Source organism: Zosterops lateralis (assembly GCF_965231275.1).
Source record: "Zosterops lateralis genome assembly, chromosome: 3".
Taxonomy (NCBI): domain Eukaryota; kingdom Metazoa; phylum Chordata; class Aves; order Passeriformes; family Zosteropidae; genus Zosterops; species Zosterops lateralis.
This window is the reverse complement of record NC_139764.1, coordinates 43,149,090-43,168,625: the sequence shown is the minus strand read 5'-3', so window position 1 is coordinate 43,168,625 and position 19,536 is coordinate 43,149,090. Positions and strand designations below refer to the sequence as shown.

The window sequence follows — 19,536 nt, the reverse complement described above, 5'->3', positions numbered from 1 at the left end:
CTATGAATTTGTCATGTCCCTTCCTGAATGTGCTGGTCCCCTCTGACTCCACAGCTTTGTGCCAACAAATTCTAGATGTTGACTGTGCTCTGTGCAAAGCAATCCTGTCCTTCATTGGTTTTAAGCTGATCTGCTAATTTAACCTGATCTTCTTGATGCCTAGTATTTGTGTAGGATTTGTGAAAAACCTGGTCTGCATTCTTTTAATCTGCTGCCTTTACAGTTTTGCAGGTGTCAGATATATCTCCTTCAGCCATCTCTTTAAACTGAAAAGTCCCAGCCTTTCTTGTGTCTCCCTGTAAACAGCTGCTTTCTCAGTGGTAGCTAAGTTAGTCACCCTACTCTGTGCCTTCTCTTGCTCTGCTAACTTCAGATGTAGAGAGTCAATTGTGAGTGGTGCTCAGGATGCAGGTGTGCCACAGCTGTCTATACTGGCATAGGACTGGTTCCCTTACCAGTGATGTCTAGTTTTGGGCAATATTCAAGCTAAAGTTTTTTTAATTTTTTTTTTAATATATTAATGTGCAGTCCATTAATGTGTAGTCCTCTGCATGAGACATTTAAAAAATAGCAATGAAATTTTGTCTTCCTTCAAGTCGGCTGTAAAATTCCCAGTGAACACAGCAAGACCAGAATTTCATGTTAGACTTGTAAGAAAATTGATCCTGTAGGGGACAGGATTTTGGCAGTGTTTCATGGAGGGCTGGATGCTGTCAGTGTCCATGAAGGGGTGCAGCAGGATGTGCTGTGATTGACAAGCTGCCCTTGACATCTTGTGGGCACATGTCAGAGGAAGCTTTGTGGTGGCACATGCACAACACACATGGACAACCCAATATGAGGTTCTGCAACTGTCAAGGATGTATCATGTCAGCGCCCAGGCTGGCGATTTACACAGATGAGAGGGGCAGTCAGGTGTTCCTTTAAGGGAATACTTTTAGGAACATCAGCATTTCTATTCTGGCTTTCAAGATTTTTTCACTTGAAATTTTGAACAGTAGCCTTAAATCAAAGAAGGACAATTATAATGCCTTAATGGTTATTTGTAGATGATCAGAGTGGCTGTGTGTTCTTAACCACTCGCAATAGTAAGGTAAAATGTGTTAAACACATTTGGTGGCTTGAGTCCTTACAAAATAAATTACAGCAACTCAGCTGCTGTGTTAAAACACTTGAAATTAAATGTCTTTGAACATGTGGTGTTCTCCCAGGGAATCTCCTGTCACCTGGCTCACCCAGTTTATCAGTTGTATTGGTTAGACCTGACCCAGCTGTGTGATTGATTCTGCAAAGTTTAACTGCTGCCTGTGCAGTTTCCTGCAAAAGTAACCAGTACTCCTACTGCTGTTTTCTGGCTATATTAACAATTTGGAAATTGGCAGCTGGGACAGAGAAGGAGGCTCTCCTTAAGGATGAACAGAGTGAGAAAATGGGTAACTGAGATGAGAAACAATGATAAAAATGAAAGACAGGAGTTAAACTACTGTTAAACAGGCAAATACCTGGGGAAGGATTTTTTTTTTTTCTTCCTAAGATTAACAGAGAGCGATTTACTAGTTGAGAGTAGGGAAGTTGTGTTATGGATACTTCAAAAATGTTTTTTTGTAAACATTAGGGAAAAAATCCACTTAAAATAGTTGACATACTCTTTTCTGAGCATAATACTTTAAATTACAGCATGCAGGTGGCTTTGTAGATAAGCAATCTCCTTGTAGATTAGGCTTCAAACTGCTTAGAAATATGCTTTTAATGCTACCTTGAAGTTGAGTGCTGTGAAAGATTTACAAGATATCTGTTGTAAATTACTAATATTAAGTTCAGACTTTCTGTTCACACAGAAGTTAGAGTTAATTTGAATTTTAATGGTACTGTTTTTGTGAAGGCACTTCTGAGAAGGTTGATTTAAAGCATGTAAAGATGATTCCTCTTGCTTCAGCTCATAATTTCAGTCTGCTGGGGTGCTTGAAATTTCATACTTTTTTTCTTCTAGAAGTTATGATATAAGGTTTATGAAATAAAATCTTAGCTTGTGTTAGACCTTCTTGTTCTTCGGTTCAGAGATTTTTATTTTTAACTGATTTCTGTAATGTTGCAAGAGAATGATCATTTGGTTGATGGAGGAAGAGTAGGAATGTGCTTAATCTGATCCTGAATAGGGCCCACTGTGAAAAGCGGTTTAATGCTCCTGTAAGTACCTTGAACTGTTTTGATAAGCAGTGAGAAGCAATTTATGATCCTAATCAAGTGAAGATTTTAATTTTTGGTGCACTCTAAATTGTAGAGTTTAACTCAAAAATGAGCAAATGCTGTTATTTGTTCCACTGAGGTGTTTACAAAACAGTAGTAACATGGTTTTCTTTAAAGCTAGAGGGAACATCTCTTCCATACTTGCACTTTATAGCTGTTGTTTATATTTTATTCTTGTTTTACTCTGTTTTCTTTTGGTCAGTTTGCCAAAATCAACAGATCAAAATCTTAATTATTTATGAGGTAAAAAAAAAATAATTAAAAAAATCACCATAATCAAAAATTTTCAGGACAGGGAAACATGATAGATTCTATTTGGCAGAGGACTTCTGGGTTGCAAAGCTTATTTTTTTGGCTGAAATGTAGCATCCTCAAATGTCAACTCCATTTATTGGCAGAACATCTTATAGCTCAGCAGGTGTAACTACCAGAGTTCTATTTCCTGAAATAAATTGCAGAGGAGAATGGATCTCTAAGTGATTTTGTGCTTTTTACTGGTGAGCAATTGCTCACATCAAATGCCCAGCCTGAAGAACATTCCAGTGGTATCAGGCTTGATTCTCTCCTTCCTTAAGTGGTTCTTGTGTTCTAGTTATAATCTTGCTGGGTGAAATAGTCTACTAACTTGCTTTCTCTGTGTACATTAATTATTCTGAAAGGAAATATATTTCTCCTGAAGAAGCTAATTGGAATAATAATTCATGTACCATATTATTTTCATTTTTCATTAAAATAGAATGCATTTTTATTTTATAAGTCTGTGTTCTTAAGTGAGTTTTTCTTGTTCTTTTTTAGAGCATAAGCTATATATACATACAATAGTTTGATTTAGTTTTGCTCAGATCTTGAAATTCATTTAGAATAACAAATTCACAGCAATTAATAGTTTTCTCTACAACTTCAGTTTTAGAAAATGAGGAGGTAGGAATTGTTTTGGGGTGTGTCCACAGAGCAGTGTGAGTACTCAAGGTAACTTTCAGCACGTGAATATAAGCTCTGAAAAATGAGACTGGACAGTCTGCCTTGTCCAGACTGATTTTGCTGTTGAATTATGTTGTATAAGACCAACTGAGAGCCTTTATGAAAAAGCAGCTGTGGTATGAACATATCATTTAGTTACATCTAAGTAAGTTTAACTTCACAGTTCAACTTAATAATTCTCAAGGATTTTCATTCAGGTAAGTTGCCTGAGGAAAATTATTATACAGTATTCTCAGTTGAGAGTTCATCCTGTGACCTGCAGACAATGTTTGACATGTCTGACAAGTTCATCTGTCCTGGTCACTCTTTCTGAGTGACCTTGCAGTGCCTTTGCCATCACATGACCAGAAATATTTCTCTCTGGTGGCTAAAATGCACATAACACCTTAAAAAGGATGGACGGATCTGTAGTCTTGTGTGAGCAGTGAGGGTGTAGGTTGGGTCAAGTGTCAGGCTGCTGTCATGTCCCTTCACAGGCCTTGATCAGAAGCACATGACGTGTTTTGGGGAGTGGCTGCACACTGCTCACCTGGCAACCCTGGGATGTTTGTTATGTGGCCAAATATGCATTTTCACACAACTAAGATAAGGGACAGACTGTCACCAGGGCAGGCACAGACTCTTTGCAAGATGATGATACCTGTGCGTGTGCTGTGTGACTTGGAGGAGAAAAAGGAACATGTGGTTCAGAGGTAACTGGGAAGCAAACGGGTCCCAGCTGCTGTGGCCAGGCAATGGCTCCCGTCCTCATAGTGCTCTTGAGCAGCTTTGCCCTTGCTTGATATTGGTGTGGAGGAGCTGAGGGTCTGCAGCTTGTCAAGACCTCCTCTTGTGGTGCTACTGCTGGGATGATCAGTTTTCATTTTCTGTAAAGCTGTCACATAAAAAAGTAACCCCAAATTGTTCACAGTAGGAAGTACAGAGTATTGCATCTGAAATTACAACAGATAATTTCTCCATAAAAACTGTGAGCACAAAATAGCTGTTCTCTATGTGTTTGAGGCCTTGAGGACTGATGGGCAGGACACTATTTATCACTGCTATCAGTGAAAGCAGCGTATTGTGAGTGGAACAGGTTTACAAGTCTCTGTCTGCCCTGACTGGTGCAGAAGTTGTTCCCTGTGGTGATGATGTGAAGTCACATGGATAGATTCCTGTTGTGCTGTCCCAGTGATGCCAAAGTGATTTGGTTGAGGTACTGTAGAGCATCTCTTCATCAATCTTTCCCCACAACACATTTGTATTGTGATACAGTGAGGACACCAGCTGCTTATCAATCCTTGCACATAACCATACTGTAAACCTGGTTTCAGGCAAGTATGTAGGTAAATGTCTTAGATTCTGAAGTGCAAAACCCTGAAATTCTCCTGCTTGCTTTGAAATTTCTTTATCTCCCAGACCTCTGTTTAATGATATCATCACTCCTTATTCCAGTTCTTTCCAGGTCCTCTATGAACTTTCATTTACTTTTGCTTAATACAAAGCTCTAAATCCTAAGCATGGTTTTATCAACTCTTTTGTTCATTCCTTGGATTCTTACATCCAATAGCAGCAATTTTTCAGCTCACTACTTTTTTTGGAGCTCTTGGGTAACTGAGCTTAGTTTAGCATTACCTGAGTTCACTTCAGCATGGCGTTATTTCTGATCTCATCTTCAATCCTGAAATCTTGAACAGAAATTGGCAGCTCTAATAGCTATCTTTGCTATACAAAAGAGTTTTCTCTTTTTCCAGGAGGAGGTGTTTTTATTTTTCAGATATTACATTCATCAGACTGGAGACATGGGAATTTCTGTGCCATCTTTTTCACTTGACTAGAATTTCATGATGTACTGATTTTTGTCTCTTGCTCCATCTGTTTTGTGGTCTGTGCCCAAATATTTAAGACATACTTTAAAAAAAAGTCAGGTATGCCCTCTTACTTTTTCTACAAATATTTGGTCTGGAATTTAGCCATCCTGATATCAGTCTTTAGCATTTCAGTGTGCCAGGGTTTTGCTGTGGGGCAGAAGAGCACATCCCTGTATGTTTCTGGAGTCAGTCAGTTCTTGTCTCCTGCCTTCTGTTCATATCAGTTGGTTTGGATTTGAAATGTATCCAGAACCAGTTAATTACTTGTCATCCAGATAATTTTTTTTTTAATGGAATTTGCAGTTTATCTCAATCAGCCTGGGGAAAAAAAAAAAATCAGATTTTTGGACTTGGGTCAGAAAAATTAAACTGATGTGAATGTATTCATATGTGGCAGGCCAGCTTTTTCCAGCTTTGTGTAAATATATTTTTTTGACATGTAAGTTACATATTTTTCCGTTACCTCATACCTGAAGAAAGTGCTTTCTGGTGACTTGTTTATTGCTTCGGTGGACAGTTACTAAAATTCCTGTGTGGATTTTAAACTGTTCTCAGCTCACATTGATGTAGTTTGGTTTGTTTAATGAGTTTGAAACTCATTAATCAGAATAACAGTGCTTTTTGCTTCCTGTCTTCAGTGATGCAGTCTTCATCTATGTACTAATAATTTTGGAATATTTGTCAGAGGGTTTTATGGTGGGAAAGAGTTGCAAGCATATGACTCCCTCAGTCTGCTAAGACTACTCAAATAAATTTCTAGACAGCAGTGAACAGGCTCATGTTTATAGACAGAATGCCTGTATGTGTAAATGACCAAAAATAGAAGTATATTATTGGACAGCTTTATTTGTGTTGCATAGAATACTCTCAGTCCTTTTGGAGGTTTTGGGGGCAATGTTTTTTCCTATTTAGGGATCCCTGAGGTTCAAGCAAGAACTGTTAGGGGTGTTAATTTTTGAGAGTATTCCTAGATACCATGCCTTTCAGTAAGGGAAGTTTGCAGCCGTAGTCAAGTCTTGCACTGCAGACATAACTTCAGTAGTTATGGCCTTAGTTTTCTGTATATAATGAGAAATTATTTTCCAGATAGAAAAAAGAAATTATGCCCCTAGAATCTGACATGGCCCAGGGTTGCTCTCACTGTATGTCACTATACAGGAATGTAGAAATCTGCATTATTTCTTTAGGATAAACTCACCATTTTGTGAAATAGGAGTATCCATGTTTCCTGCCTAAAGCTGCGGCTCATCCTGCTTTTTAGCCAAGGAATTCCAGTCATAGATTGGGATCCTGTTCTGTAACTTGGCGTGTTACACATGGACACCTCTGTATTAGTCCAGTCTTTATGGATTTTAAATTTTAGCAGTGAAAATACAGTCCAAGATAGTAGCAGTTGCAGAGAAAGAGGACCAGTGTTACTTGGAGTGGGCAGTGATGTCTGTGTTCTGGTTACTTATTGCTTGTCACGTTTTCAGAAATCATCTGGGAAAGTAATGCTTTGTTTTCCATGGATGATGGGAAGATAAGGCTGGTGGGCATCTCTTCCTAGAATTTGTCTTTAATCTGTGTAACTTGAGGCCCATTAATTCACATATTTTGGTTGTTAGTGTTCATGGAAAAGGAGTATTCATGGGCAATATGGTGTTCAGCTTATAGTTAGCTTGTAGAGAACAAGTTCTTACTATTTTTTCATATTCTGGGGGGAAGAGGGTTCCCTTTTACAATCCCTTTCAGAAAGTCAGTGTTTTAGATGTTAGGATGATAGTATTTGTTTCCATCTTTATCATCAAATGTACAGAATGGTTGACCATCAGCATTTCTTGCTTTATTGCTTGATATGTGAGCAATGACACAGATCCGTGATGAGGCAGGGGTGTGAAGGTAAGGAGAAAAGTTTGATTGAATTGCACAAGGGAGTATGTGACTTCTAAAGATTCATTCCAACCTGAGCCATTCTCTGACTCTGTAAATAGTGATGAAATCATGAGAGTGGAAAACCAGGTATATGAAGACGAACTAGAGTTTGTCTTCATGTTTAAAAACTCAGCCACTGTGCCAACACCTTCACCTTCAATGATGCTGTCACTGCAGCAATCTGCCGAGTCATTGATGAGTTGAGAGGAATACTCTGAAATACAAAAAAAACAAAAACAAACCGACCAACAACAACAACAAAAACCAACAGAAAAAGTAACAAGAATTTCTACTTAGCATAATTGATTCTCTGTTCAGAACACTTTTTGTCTCTGGAGTAGAACATATGATTTATTTGAGCATATCTTTGAAAGATAAGTGTGGTACATGTGGATTTTTAAGGAGAAGAAAGAAGTAAAAAGGATAAATAATGTAGGACAGAAAACTACTACTTTTTAAAAATACATTTGCCTTCCCACCTCTAGCAATGGTAAAAGGCTCATAAGTTCAAAGACACCTTTATCTTCCCTTAGTGGATTGTTTTGGGATTAGGCAATTCTGTGGTTGGAATGGAATACCCCCACTCCCACCACTGGGTCTGTTGTAACTCATGGCTTTCATCCTTAACCCTGTAAGTCTGTTTCTCTTGTTTTAGAAATGACTACGTGAGTGTCTGCATCAAAGTCAAAACTGTATATGAAAGCACTACATGTCACCTCAACCCAGTGAGGTAAACTAGGAAGTGAAAGTCCCTGTCTAGTATAACAGATAATACCAGCTTCCAAGAGTAAAACTTGTCATTCCTGTTTTCCCACTGAGAAGAATCATTGTTCAATTATCAACTATATTGATTTTTTTATTTTTTTATTTTTTTAATTTAAAGCTACCAGGCATCATTAGTGGGGGAGGAAAATGACAAAATGGAAGAGTACATCACACTGATATTGGACAAGTGACACCTTTGTTCATTTTCATCTTTTCTACAACATTGTGTAGCATTTTTCTGGAAAATCCTGTTCTCTAGGCACATAGCAAATGTTGATGCTTTGTCCTACCTGCTTTTCTGGCTCCCTGATGTCTGAATTTTGAGAGGACAATGACAGTTTGGACCTGGGAACACAGGCCACAGAGAAGCTATGTGTAATATGTAAAAAACATGGAAATAGAATTCCTGAGATATTAATGTGGAGAGTCAGGCATGTACAGCTTTATAGTAGAAAGAGGGTGGAATGATTTTTCAAACTGGTTACTGATAAATTTCAATATTGGGAATATTGCCCGACTCCTGATAGTATTTTGTTTTCACAAGAAGTTGCAGGGCGAAGGGGCAGTCATGGCATAGAAGCTGTGAGGATCTGTACACAATTGTATTGCCCTGAAAATGCAAAGGATGTTTGGATAGGCTGTGATTCAGCCATTTCCAGAACATTTTGGCTTTGGTTAATTTTCTTCAGTGTTTTGAAGAATATGAATTGAATATGACAGGGTAGACTAAGCATGGAAAAAGCTAACCCAAAATATATTTGGCCCCAAAACTGGGAACAATTAAATGAAGAGGAGGATTGTATGGTAAAGTTTAAATTGTCAAATAAATGGTGCTGGATTCTTTCAATAATAGCATGTGAATCTCTCTTTTGTTTGTAATTACTGTTTTGGGTAGGATTATTTGATAGAACTTGGCTCTTCTGTCTTTCATCTTTGTGATGTTCAGTAGTATGATGAGAGGAAGATAGTTCTTGGAATTAAAAATTCTTTTTTTTTTGGTACTACTTTTAGGATAACGAGAATATCAGAGTTAAATTGCAAAATTCCATGCTGCAATGGGTTAGATGTTTGACACTTAAAAGAAAAATAGTTTGTCTTCAATATTCATTGCACCTGAAAGAAAATGAGTGTTTCCTAACATGCTAAGATATCATGCATGTAACTGAGCAAAATAATGCTAATAAACCTAGTTTATCCTCTGAGAATATTGGTCCTGTACTAATGGTTGAGTTTTTAAAGCAAGAGATAACTGTGCAGAAGAAGTCTTGTTTGCACAAGCCTGAAGTTTGACAGATCCTACAAGCATTGCTTCTCAAATCCTGTCCAGAAAGTGCTCTGATGCCAGGATCTGGTGAATTCACATTTGGTTGATCAAGTAGAAGTTGTGTGGAGGCGAGGAGCACAACTAGTAAGTGAAATGGCTATGGATTTGATCCAAGTTTCTGTGTCTTTAACAGATGAAATCTGTGTTCCTCACAGATAAGTCTCAAGTATGTCTTAGGATCCCTAATTTGTACCTGACAACTTCACAGATAAAGCTAATTTTGATAAGTGTTTCTTGAGCTTTATATTCTTTCTCTTATTCTTTCTAGCTAGTTTCAGCTGTTTAAGTCACCTGGAGAGAGTTTCTCATCTCAGTTCTGTCCAGAGTGTGTTAGCGAGTGTGTCCATTGTCTCTTGTTTCCCTGTTTGGGGATGTCACACGTGGTGGTGGGTGCTCTCCCTCTCTGCTGTGTCAGCATCCAGGCAGGGCCTGGGTGTAATGCACAGGGCAGCAGAAACATGTCTGAAAGAAAGCCCACTGCCTGATCTATGTGATATTGTCGTTTGTTATGTGCAGTCTGGCTACAGGTCAAGTAATTGTATATCAATTTAGCATGTAGATAAATACACTGCAGTTGGTTTCACTCGGATCTCATTTTAATGAGAATTTTCCTCTAACATTTCATTGAAGAGGAAAGAAAACTTGCCTTTCATGTGGTTTCCTAGCTAATTGCTGATTATAGAGGAGTTGCATAATATGACCACAAAACATGCCTTTAATTGCTGCTTTTTTTCACAGTAATAAACTTTGATATGAAAAAGGATTTTCAGTCTGTGGTAGATGGTGTACAAGTTTAGATGTTGTGCATGTAACATTGCATGTATGATGTATGACTTAACCTACTTACTTTGGCCTTTTAAGTTCTGCATTCCTAACTTTGCTTTCTGTCATCCCCTCAGGAGCCCTGGGATGCACAGCACATTCCAGCGCTGTTCTCTGCTTTCTGTGGTCTGCTAGTTGCACTTTCTTATCACCTCAGCAGACAAAGCAGCGACCCATCTGTGCTGATGTAAGTTGCCTGTAAATGTTATTTGCTGATTACTCTGTACAGCACACAGCCAGAGTGATGCCTGGGTGTCTGAACCACAGCAGTTGCTTCCTGAAAGTATTGTGGTGAGGTGAAATTCCTCACCATGTCTGTATGGTTGGTATCAGCCCTGTCTGTGAATGAAGTGCTGCAGTCAGATCACCAGCAGGGCTGGTGCTCTTTAATCAGCACTAACCAAAATCTCTGAAGCAGATTTTCCCCTCTGGGAGGCTGTATACTTGCTGGGGTGGAGGAAAGTGATTTAGTTGATAGGGATTCAGGCAACTAAAGTTACAGAATGTGCATAGGGTAGCACTGGGGCCAGGAAAATGGACTTTTAATGTGCTGGGAAGATGGCTGAATACCAGCTCTTGCTGAGGATTACTACACTAGGCTATGCCTCTCAGTTTGAGGTTCCATCTTTCCTTTTGTTCTCTGACATAGTCTGTTAGAGGTAACAGAGGAGAGGAAGTGTATGCTAAGAGGTGACATTGCAAACAAGGGAGATTAAGGGGAGAAGTCTCAACATTGCATGTTGAGATGATGTGTGAGAAAGACCCAATAGATCCATAGCTCAGGTGCAGCAAATGTGAATTTCCCAGTGAGGAAACAGTGATATATGGCTGGTATAGGGGCTGTGGCAGTCAGCAAGCAGCTGGGCAATTACATATATTGCTGTGGGGCTAAGCAAGCAAGTGGGTTTTGTGCAGCCAGTATCACCATGCCATTTCAAATTCTCCTTCACAGATAGCTCAGTTTTATCCTAGAAGAGTACAATGGGCCTGTGAGGAAACCCACAGGTTCTCTCCTTTGATTCATGAAGTGTGTTCTCTCCTTTGATTCATAAGGTGAGGCTCAATTCTGCAATGCAGAAGAGAGGAAGGGTAAGTGGAGAGCTTTTTAGGCTGTTCAGGATTCTCTTTTAGTATAGAAACTTGGAAAAAGCAGAACAACATTGATGAGGAAGGAAAGTATGTAGAGCACTAGTGGGAAATTGTCATCCCGGTAAATCTTAGTGAAGAGTTGAGAACTTCTTTTTTTGCCATGCAAAAGATTCAGGGAATCTGACATTTATACCTTACTAGGTTCTGATGTGGCAAAGCAACAAGAACTGCTTGCATGTCTTGCCATGAACTTTACCCACAGCCTACTGTGTGTGACAGATGTCAGATAGACCTGGATCAAGCTTTGTGTAGTTTATTTGCCATTACAGTATGGAACTTATATATGGAAGGAAGTGAAGCTATGTGCTGTGTTAGGGAGAGTTCTTAGCCTTGAAGTAAAACATACACAGGTAAATTGCAAATCAGCATGGAATTGTGAGTTCTTTCAATTTTGAAGTAATTTAAATGTATCCTTTTCTCTCACTTCTCAGAAAGGACACACCAGTCCATGGACCTCTTTAATAAAACAGAAACTTTTCTTCCTTGAAACTTTTGTGTTAAGGTAGTAATCTTAAACCATTAAATGCCTTTTAACTTGTAAATCTAGCTAACAATTTCATTTGCAATGAAATCTCCAGCAACTGAAATCAGTATTAAAAATCTAAAAATTAACAATACGTGTACAACAACATCACATGTTTATTGTGCAATTGTAAAAATGCATAATCCTTAAAAAAAAGAGATTTAATATTTTTTTCTCTAAACAGCTCTGAACTAATTTTAAATATGTTTAGGAGATGGGAAAAAATATTTAAGATGTGGCCTGTGGCATAAAATTCAAGATGGATGAGGAGGTAGCACATAAATCTTGAAGAGAGAATTAATATACAGTTTTTACAAAATAGGCTTCCTTGGCCATTTTAACATGGATTTAAAGAGCTCTCATATTGGTTTCAGCTCAGCTGAAACAGAAGAGTCATAAATGCAACAGTACCCTCTCTGCTCTTTCTTCTAAATGATTGAGTCACATTGATTGTGCTGGTGAGACTCCTCAGGATTCTGATGAGGAATTGCTGCCCTGATCACAGGTAGAGCTGGTTTGTGTCAATCTCCAACTGTACGGAGATAAGAATGCTAATATATACATGAAGAAGGAAATCTGAGGCTGTTCTTCCTTCAGGAATATTCATATCTGTTGCACATGTTCAGAAGTATCCTAACTAGGATGTTTTTTTTAAACAGGTCCCTTATTCAGTGTAAATATGTCCCTCATTATCTGCGCCAACGATTTGAAGATTCATCAGAAGATCCACTCCCAGAAAAAATGAGAGAATCAGTGGTAAGGCTTTTTCTTTCATTACTTTCTGTTCAAAGCTCTCTTTCTCTCATCCATTTTGGCCACCGAGAAACCTTGTAAATATTGTCATTTTGTAATTTAAATTACAAAAACATGGATAGGTGATCTTTACAGTGAGGCCAGCAGTGAGAAGGGGGATACACACTATTTTCTTTTCTGAAGGGCTCCTTTGAAGGGCTCTGCCCCATTGATTCTTTAACACAGTCCATGGGAAATGCACTCTTAGAGCTTGGGGAGTGGGATATCTCTCATCCTAGTACACAGAGAACTAATGCAGGTTCTGTGCAGAGTTACAGCCTGGCAATCTGGTGTGTCCAAAGTAGGCTGGATTGTTCAACAAGCATTCAAAAAGCTGAGTGGTCCTGCCAAGCTCTCTGTCTGTGCTGGAGAAGAGCATTTGGTCCACAGAATTACATGTGTTTCAAACAGCCCTTATTCTTTTTTTTTTTTTCTATGGCTAGGCCTATCTGTTTTTCAGGAATGCCTTTTCTGTGCCGGGAAGTACTCTTGACTGTGTGCCCTCCACCCCAGCTGAGCCAAGTGGAGCACACTGTCAGACTTGGCACCTAGAGGTGGAAGAAGCACATGAAACTGGGATAGTATGGGAGAGGGAGCTACATGCCTGGTGCCAAGCATTGCCATCTCATCATCTCTTCTTTGCTTGGCAGGCTGTTTATTTACTACTGTCTGGCAGGAAGCTCGAAGTTTATGTCAGCTTATTTCTCACTTCAGCATAAACATCATGAAGTGACCCATCTTCCTTCTTGTGTCTTTTTAAATTAAAAAAAATGTTTGCTGTTACCCTGGGGAGGTTGATCTTATAGGGCATTCATGTGAGAAGATCATCAAGTTTCCAGAAATGCTAAGGGGTGTTTGACATTCATCAGTCACGTGAACTGTCCTGCTTCCTGGCTGTCAGACAATTCTTCCTCCTGACCACATCCCCAGTGCCTGCATCCAAGCATTTGCAGCCTAGGCAGCTATTCCTAAACTTCTAAATGCCCTCTGAAATCCAGGAGCATTCAGAGACTCTCTGGAAGACAGACTGCCTTTTTTGACCCTTAGACATGACCTGGGAGTCCACAGTTCCTATTGGCCTCCAGATGTCCCTTCAAAGGGATGCATCTCTCATGTACATCTTGAATCATTTTATAAGGTATTACACAGCCTACATTCAGCTACATTGATTTCACACTACCAATGTTTTCTACTTTTCTAAGCTGTGCTTACATTGTCATTTTTACCATGTATAATGTTGTTTTAAATTGATCCCTCTAATAGGACCTACATAAGATAAAGTGATATGGCTATTTCTTATTGCTTGTATTGAGCTACAGTTTCTTGCAAACTAAACTGTTTGCAACAGTTGATACTGGAATATGAATGTGCATCTAGAAACAGAGTAAAAAATTAAGTATTTTTGTTAGAACTTTGCTGTATTCTGTTGTACTTGTGGTGTGTAGGTTATTGCCATGGTTCATTAGCATTCCATTCTTGTAAATGGGGACTGTGTGGCAGATGTAATGGAAAGCTTCTCATGCTCCTGTAGTTCTGTCTTTTGCTGATAGTGCCTTTCTTGGATGAGTACAGAGTCTGATCTCATCTGTTCTGCAGATGGAGCCCAGCCCGGGGACTGAAGCAGTTACTGCAGCTGTCCACTTAACTGGTTTCATTTCACAGTGCAGAAGGAAACCTTGAGCAAGGCTTTACTATATTGAAAACAAACCCCTAAAATAGTGGAAAAAAATCTGTATCTAAGATCCTTAAGATCCTGGCTGTATTTTCAAAATGGAATGATTTTTCAGACTCTTAACAGTTTTTATATCAGTAACATGGACAGGGTTCTGCTGTCTTACACTAACACTGCACAGCTGCACTTGGGCCCTTGAGCCAGTGGGTGGAAGATGCAGAAATATATAGGGATAACTGCACTGGGATTTTCCAGACACAGGAGTTCAGTTCTTCTCTTCAGAATGTTTCATTCCTGACACACTTTTAGGATTAATTAAGTGGGCTTCCTGGCACCTTTGCTCTCCAGGAAATACCTGGATTTGGGAATTGGCACTTTACTGCTCTGTACATTTGATACTCCACGCTGCTGCTGCTATTAGGCAGAGCTGCTTTCCTTCGGTGTTGCTGGAGCTTGCTAGTTCTTTGCCTTAATTTTTTTTTTCCTCTGTTTGGGCTTTCTTCAATCTGTATAAAAATAGTAAGCACAAGTGTTTGCTTATGATGTCTATTAGCAGCCCTAATTTTGAAGAAATTAGCTGAAGAAAGAGAGGGCAGTTTTTCATCAATGTGGGCTCTTTGTCTAACCCTTGTGTTACCTGGTGCCTCTGTCTCAGTTGAACACCCAAGGAGACTCCCACTACAGTCTCACCAATGCAGTGCTGATAGGGCAAGTGGGGAAGAGCTGAGGCAGGAGAAAACACACATGTATTGAGTTCAAGGAGCACAATCAAGCCATAGTCCTTGCTGACTTGCTTCAGCAACAGCAGTCATGTTTAGGATGCAGACTCGGCTGACTCTTCAAAGCCAATTTAAAATAATTTCCAGAAATTTTGTAAGGAGATCTTCAAACGGTTCAGCAGCTGGGTGAAACAAAGTATCAGTATTTGGAAGAGATTTCATTATGGTAGCTCATTTTTTCTTGAAGTGCTCCCCTGCTAGGACAGTATTCCTGACCCCTGCAAGTGGCAAGAGATGGCAGGATGCAACACAAGCCAGCCTTGCCTTGGTGATGTGTGGTCTACATAAGACCATTTAAATAAGACCCATTTTAATCAGAAGGCTAGAGGCATGCAGAACCAAATCACTTTCTCAAGGAGCTGAAAGCAAGCAAGGTTAATATTGAAAATTAATGTGTTGTTTTCTGAATGGCTTTGCATTGATGTTAGGAGTAATAAATACAGGCATCTCTAACGTTTAGTTACATGACTTTTACCCTTTTCCTTTCCTTGAATAGCTGTGTAAGAATTGCCAGCTTTGGAAGCCTGAATTATGAAGCAGCTGTGATTGATAATTGACCATTCAACTTTGAGAATGGAGCTTCCTACCATTATAATTAATTTCTGTAGGCATCCACATGGCTGATTATTAGATTAAGCAGTGGCCTGAGGGTGATAATGTGTTACATTCAAACTCAAGGTTCCTTCCTGGTCTTTAGTACAAACATTTAGATAGCTAATAAAAGGATTTGTACAAAGCTTCAAAAACGTAATGTAAATAATGGTTGGGCTTGATTTTAAACATCTTTTCCACATAAATTCTATGATTCTGTGATAATAATTAAAACCAAAAAAAGTGCCACTCTAATATATTCTGCTTGTGGAATCCCCAAGGCATCAAAGGTAGCAGTGTTGGCTTGGGGTTTCTTTTTTTTTTTCCCTTGAGTGTAAAATGGAGAGTGTAGAATGGCTTTCAGCCCACACTATGACAGTCACTGGAGATATATGACCTGTGAATAGATCTTATTTTTTACATTTTTGGACCAATTGTAGTGAAGAGCTCAAGTGTCACGCTTCAGTATTCAACTTATAAGTTCCTGGCCTTGGGAATGACATCCAAAATCCTGCTTGAGACGGTTGGGTCCAAGGTAAGCACATGTTTTTCAGGAGCCAGCTGCCTTCCATAGGAAGGCCAGAAGCCACAGATCCATCCCCAGCAGGTAGAAGCCCAAGGTTTTCTCCTGGAGAGTAGCTGTGAGTCTCTCTCAGCCAGAGAGATCGCTGCCCTTTCCTGGGGGACCCTGTCCCCTGTGCAGTCACACGGAACTGAGACAAACACTGCTCAGCTTTGTTTTAGAAGGAAAAAAGCCTGAATTTTGTGAGAGGCTTGAAAGTGTTGGCTACATCAAGAGGAAGCTCCTGTGGGGATCATTGAGCAAGTCAGCAGCTGAGCAGTATATTTACATTTTGAAACACCTCAGTGCAAGGGCAGAGGGACAAGCCTGGACATATATGATACTTTAAACACTTTTGATATTGCCAGAAATGGAAAACAATTTTCAAATTTGGATATCTGAATAATAATAATTTCCTTAAAAACATAGGCCTTTTTTTGTATAGGCTTTTCAAAAGGGATGAGAGCACTGTAAAAAGAACAATTGCAAAATGAAAGATGGGACATACAAGTCCTGTGCAATATAATTTATGTAATGTGTTCTCTTCTGAATGTAGTGTTTGAAAAGATTCTCTTTGGTGATCTGGCCTGGAATGTAAAGTTAGGATGTCACCTCTCCCCAAAATGTGCATCATTATCACCTCTGCTGATTTTACAGCTAAATTCTTAATATTTTACATGGTTTCTAAAGTGTCAGCTTCTTCAGTCATCTGATTGTGAGAGAAATCAGTCATTTTAATAGTAAGCCTTTTGGGTTGTACAGAAGAGCCTGTGAATGTGATTGGAGCATGTTTGTTGTGCTTAGAAGCTTGTTTTAGATTATTGAGTAGTTGAATTCAGCTGTGCAGAAAATGATACTTGATCAAGACTCTTCATGCTGTGTATTCACAAAAGGACTGAAATAATGCCATATAAATTTGTCACTGCTTAGTTTTCTCAGATACTGTTATTTTACATAGATTTTGTATGCAACATCTTTAAAAATATCTGGAAAGGTTAAAAAAAATAATTTCCGTTGCATGGATTGGTAATAATTCAATTATTCATTTTTATTAGACCGTGTTTTTTCAGCACTGCTACTTGCTAGTGAGAGAAAGTTGTGAGAGAACTGAACAGAGAAGATCTATGAGGACAGGCAGGGAGCAGAGGTTTAGTCAGGGAAGAGAAGGCTTTTCCTCTGAGCTCCCTCATGTTGAGGTTCTTTTGTTGAATGCGACAGCCATGGAACAAGACTACCAGGCTGTGCTTTGGAAAGATGGTCAGGAGGTGTTACAAAGACCTAACTCTGCTCCCATAACTTCCCACCAAATGTAGCCTATGCAGAGTACAGGGCTGTCCAGAGAAGGATAACTCTGAGTGGAGGTCTATACATACTCCTGAGCAGCCTGGGAAGGGCAAAGACCATGGTGGTCACTTGAGATTTCAGCTAAGCCGTATTGGAGTCTCCTGGGACAAAGCAAAAGTATTTTCCAAGCCTGAAGGCTTTTTAGTCCTCTTGCATTTCAAAGGATTGCTGCAGCAAGTGGAAGTGCTGATGCTGGTGACCTTTTACTGAGAAGCATCTTTCATAACAGGGAGTGATAGGCAGCCTAAATATAGAGGTTCCTACCAGCTACCCTGGTAACTCGCAACCCTTCTGTTCTTCGCTTGTTCTGCTTGCTTTCTTTTTATCTTCTCTATTTGTAGGTTTGCTGTACCATCATTATTTTAGTTGTCTTTCTTTTTCTCTGATGAGATACATTAAGCCTACCTAGATTGCACCACCAGGAAGTCAGATGAACCTCTGGTTCTAATAAAAGTGTGGCTTTTCACATGTTTCTAGGTATCTTTGAATTAAAGCGCAAGTCAGCTTCTAAACCAAGAGCTACAAATAGTTTCTCATTTGGTAACTTAGCAGCGATACTGAGTGCTGAACCTAAATGTTCTTCTTATAAATCTAAGACAAGATTTTCATTTACTCACAAAAGCATTTGGGTGACCTCTGAAGTACAATTCAGAAGACTGCAGAGATCACAAGCTATCTTGTTTATTTGTTTAGTGAGAGTGACATTTTAATCACAAGAAAATCCTGCTGTAAAGACAGTGCTATTCCCAGTCTTTAGAAACAAAGTTACCTCCATAGTTACAGATCTTTACATAAAAGCACATGTCCTTTCATTATCATTCAATGACACTGGAAAAAAGCATTTTAAATCCACAAAATCTTGCTGCAATTTGACTTCCAATAAAGAAAACAGAGAATAGGACATGTTGCTTTAGAACATAATAAATGTATTAATGTTGTGTCTTAGAAGACATTAGAGACTAGCATGACGGTTTTTTGGTAATGCAAGAGAAAGGGAATAAGAACTATTAGTTCTTGAAAATAGGAAATGGAACCAGAATTTTGATTCACAAAAATAAGAAAGTCATAATGGAAAAGAGTTACATTCCTCAAGCAGAATCAGATTCAGTATTAAAATGTATTGCTTTCATTTCTCCAATATTATAACTTTGTTATTTAAAAATATAATTCAAAATTAGGCATGAAAAATTTAAATGTGATTACTTCAACAAACCTGGAGTGTGGAGAAATAATTTCCCAAAGCAGAGTGGAGAAAATACTTTTCTATTAGGGAGTGCCGATTAGTCTTATTGCAATGCAGAGTGTAAGTAATTGAGAACAGAGTAATTTACTTTGGTTAAAATAGTGCTGCCTTACTAATTTTGTGTAAAATAATTATTTTCACAGAAAGAAATCTTGAAATCGGATCTCATTGTCTGCACAGCAGTTGCTGTTCTGTCATTTGCTGTCAGTGCCAGTACTGTGTTCCTGTCATTAAGGGTGTGTATCTATCTTTTTTCCCCCTAAGGTATTATGTCTCTTATGCAAAACCACAGGGTGCTTTAACTGGAAAGAATAGACACTGTGGGAAGAGAAGTTACTGATGTATTTACTGGTCATGATAACACTATTATATCTGAAAAGCAGTTAGTTTCTGGATATTTGTATTAATTTCAGTATTACTTATTTTACATCTCTTTCCTTAAACCTCCACAGCTCTTATGATATGGAACCCAGAGGACAGAATGAATAAGCCTGACATTTTGCCTTTTTTCCTCTAACCATGGAGGAAAAAATTGGTTAATTGTGTGTGCAAAACACATATGTCAAAATCCATATTCACCTTGAGTCAAGAATTTGAACATAGGAATAAAAAATTATTGGCACAAAAATACAATTATAGAAACTGTTAAAAATGGTGTTTTTTTTTAAAAAGTATATAAATGTTGTATGCAAATTATAACTGTGTTTCCTTTTTTTCTGCTTTGGCCCAGCCATTTCTCAGCATTGTCCTGTTTGCTTTAGCGTGGACAGTGGGATTTGTAACACATTACATCCTTCCTCAGCTCCGCAAGCATCACCCCTGGCTGTGGATCTCCCACCCCATCCTCAAAAGCAAAGAGCACCAGCAGCGGGAAGTGAGAGGTTTGTAGCGCAGTCTCTTCTAAACAGTGGATGCAATGACTTCCAGCTTGCCTTGGTTTGAAGAACAGAAAGAAAAATCCAGGAGTAACAGAGCTGG

General features: G+C 38.9%; 1 protein-coding gene across 1 annotated transcript in view; it reads left to right on the top strand.

Annotated features, from left to right (window-relative positions):
- Positions 1–19,536, top strand: part of PCNX2 (pecanex 2) — a 151,371-nt gene that overhangs the window by 52,044 nt on the left and 79,791 nt on the right. Inside the window, exons 16-19 of the mRNA XM_083856391.1 lie at positions 9,981–10,090; positions 12,235–12,331; positions 18,702–18,794; positions 19,289–19,439. Coding sequence (XP_083712517.1) covers positions 9,981–10,090; positions 12,235–12,331; positions 18,702–18,794; positions 19,289–19,439 — 451 coding nt within the window. The remainder of the gene's footprint in view (positions 1–9,980; positions 10,091–12,234; positions 12,332–18,701; positions 18,795–19,288; positions 19,440–19,536) is intronic.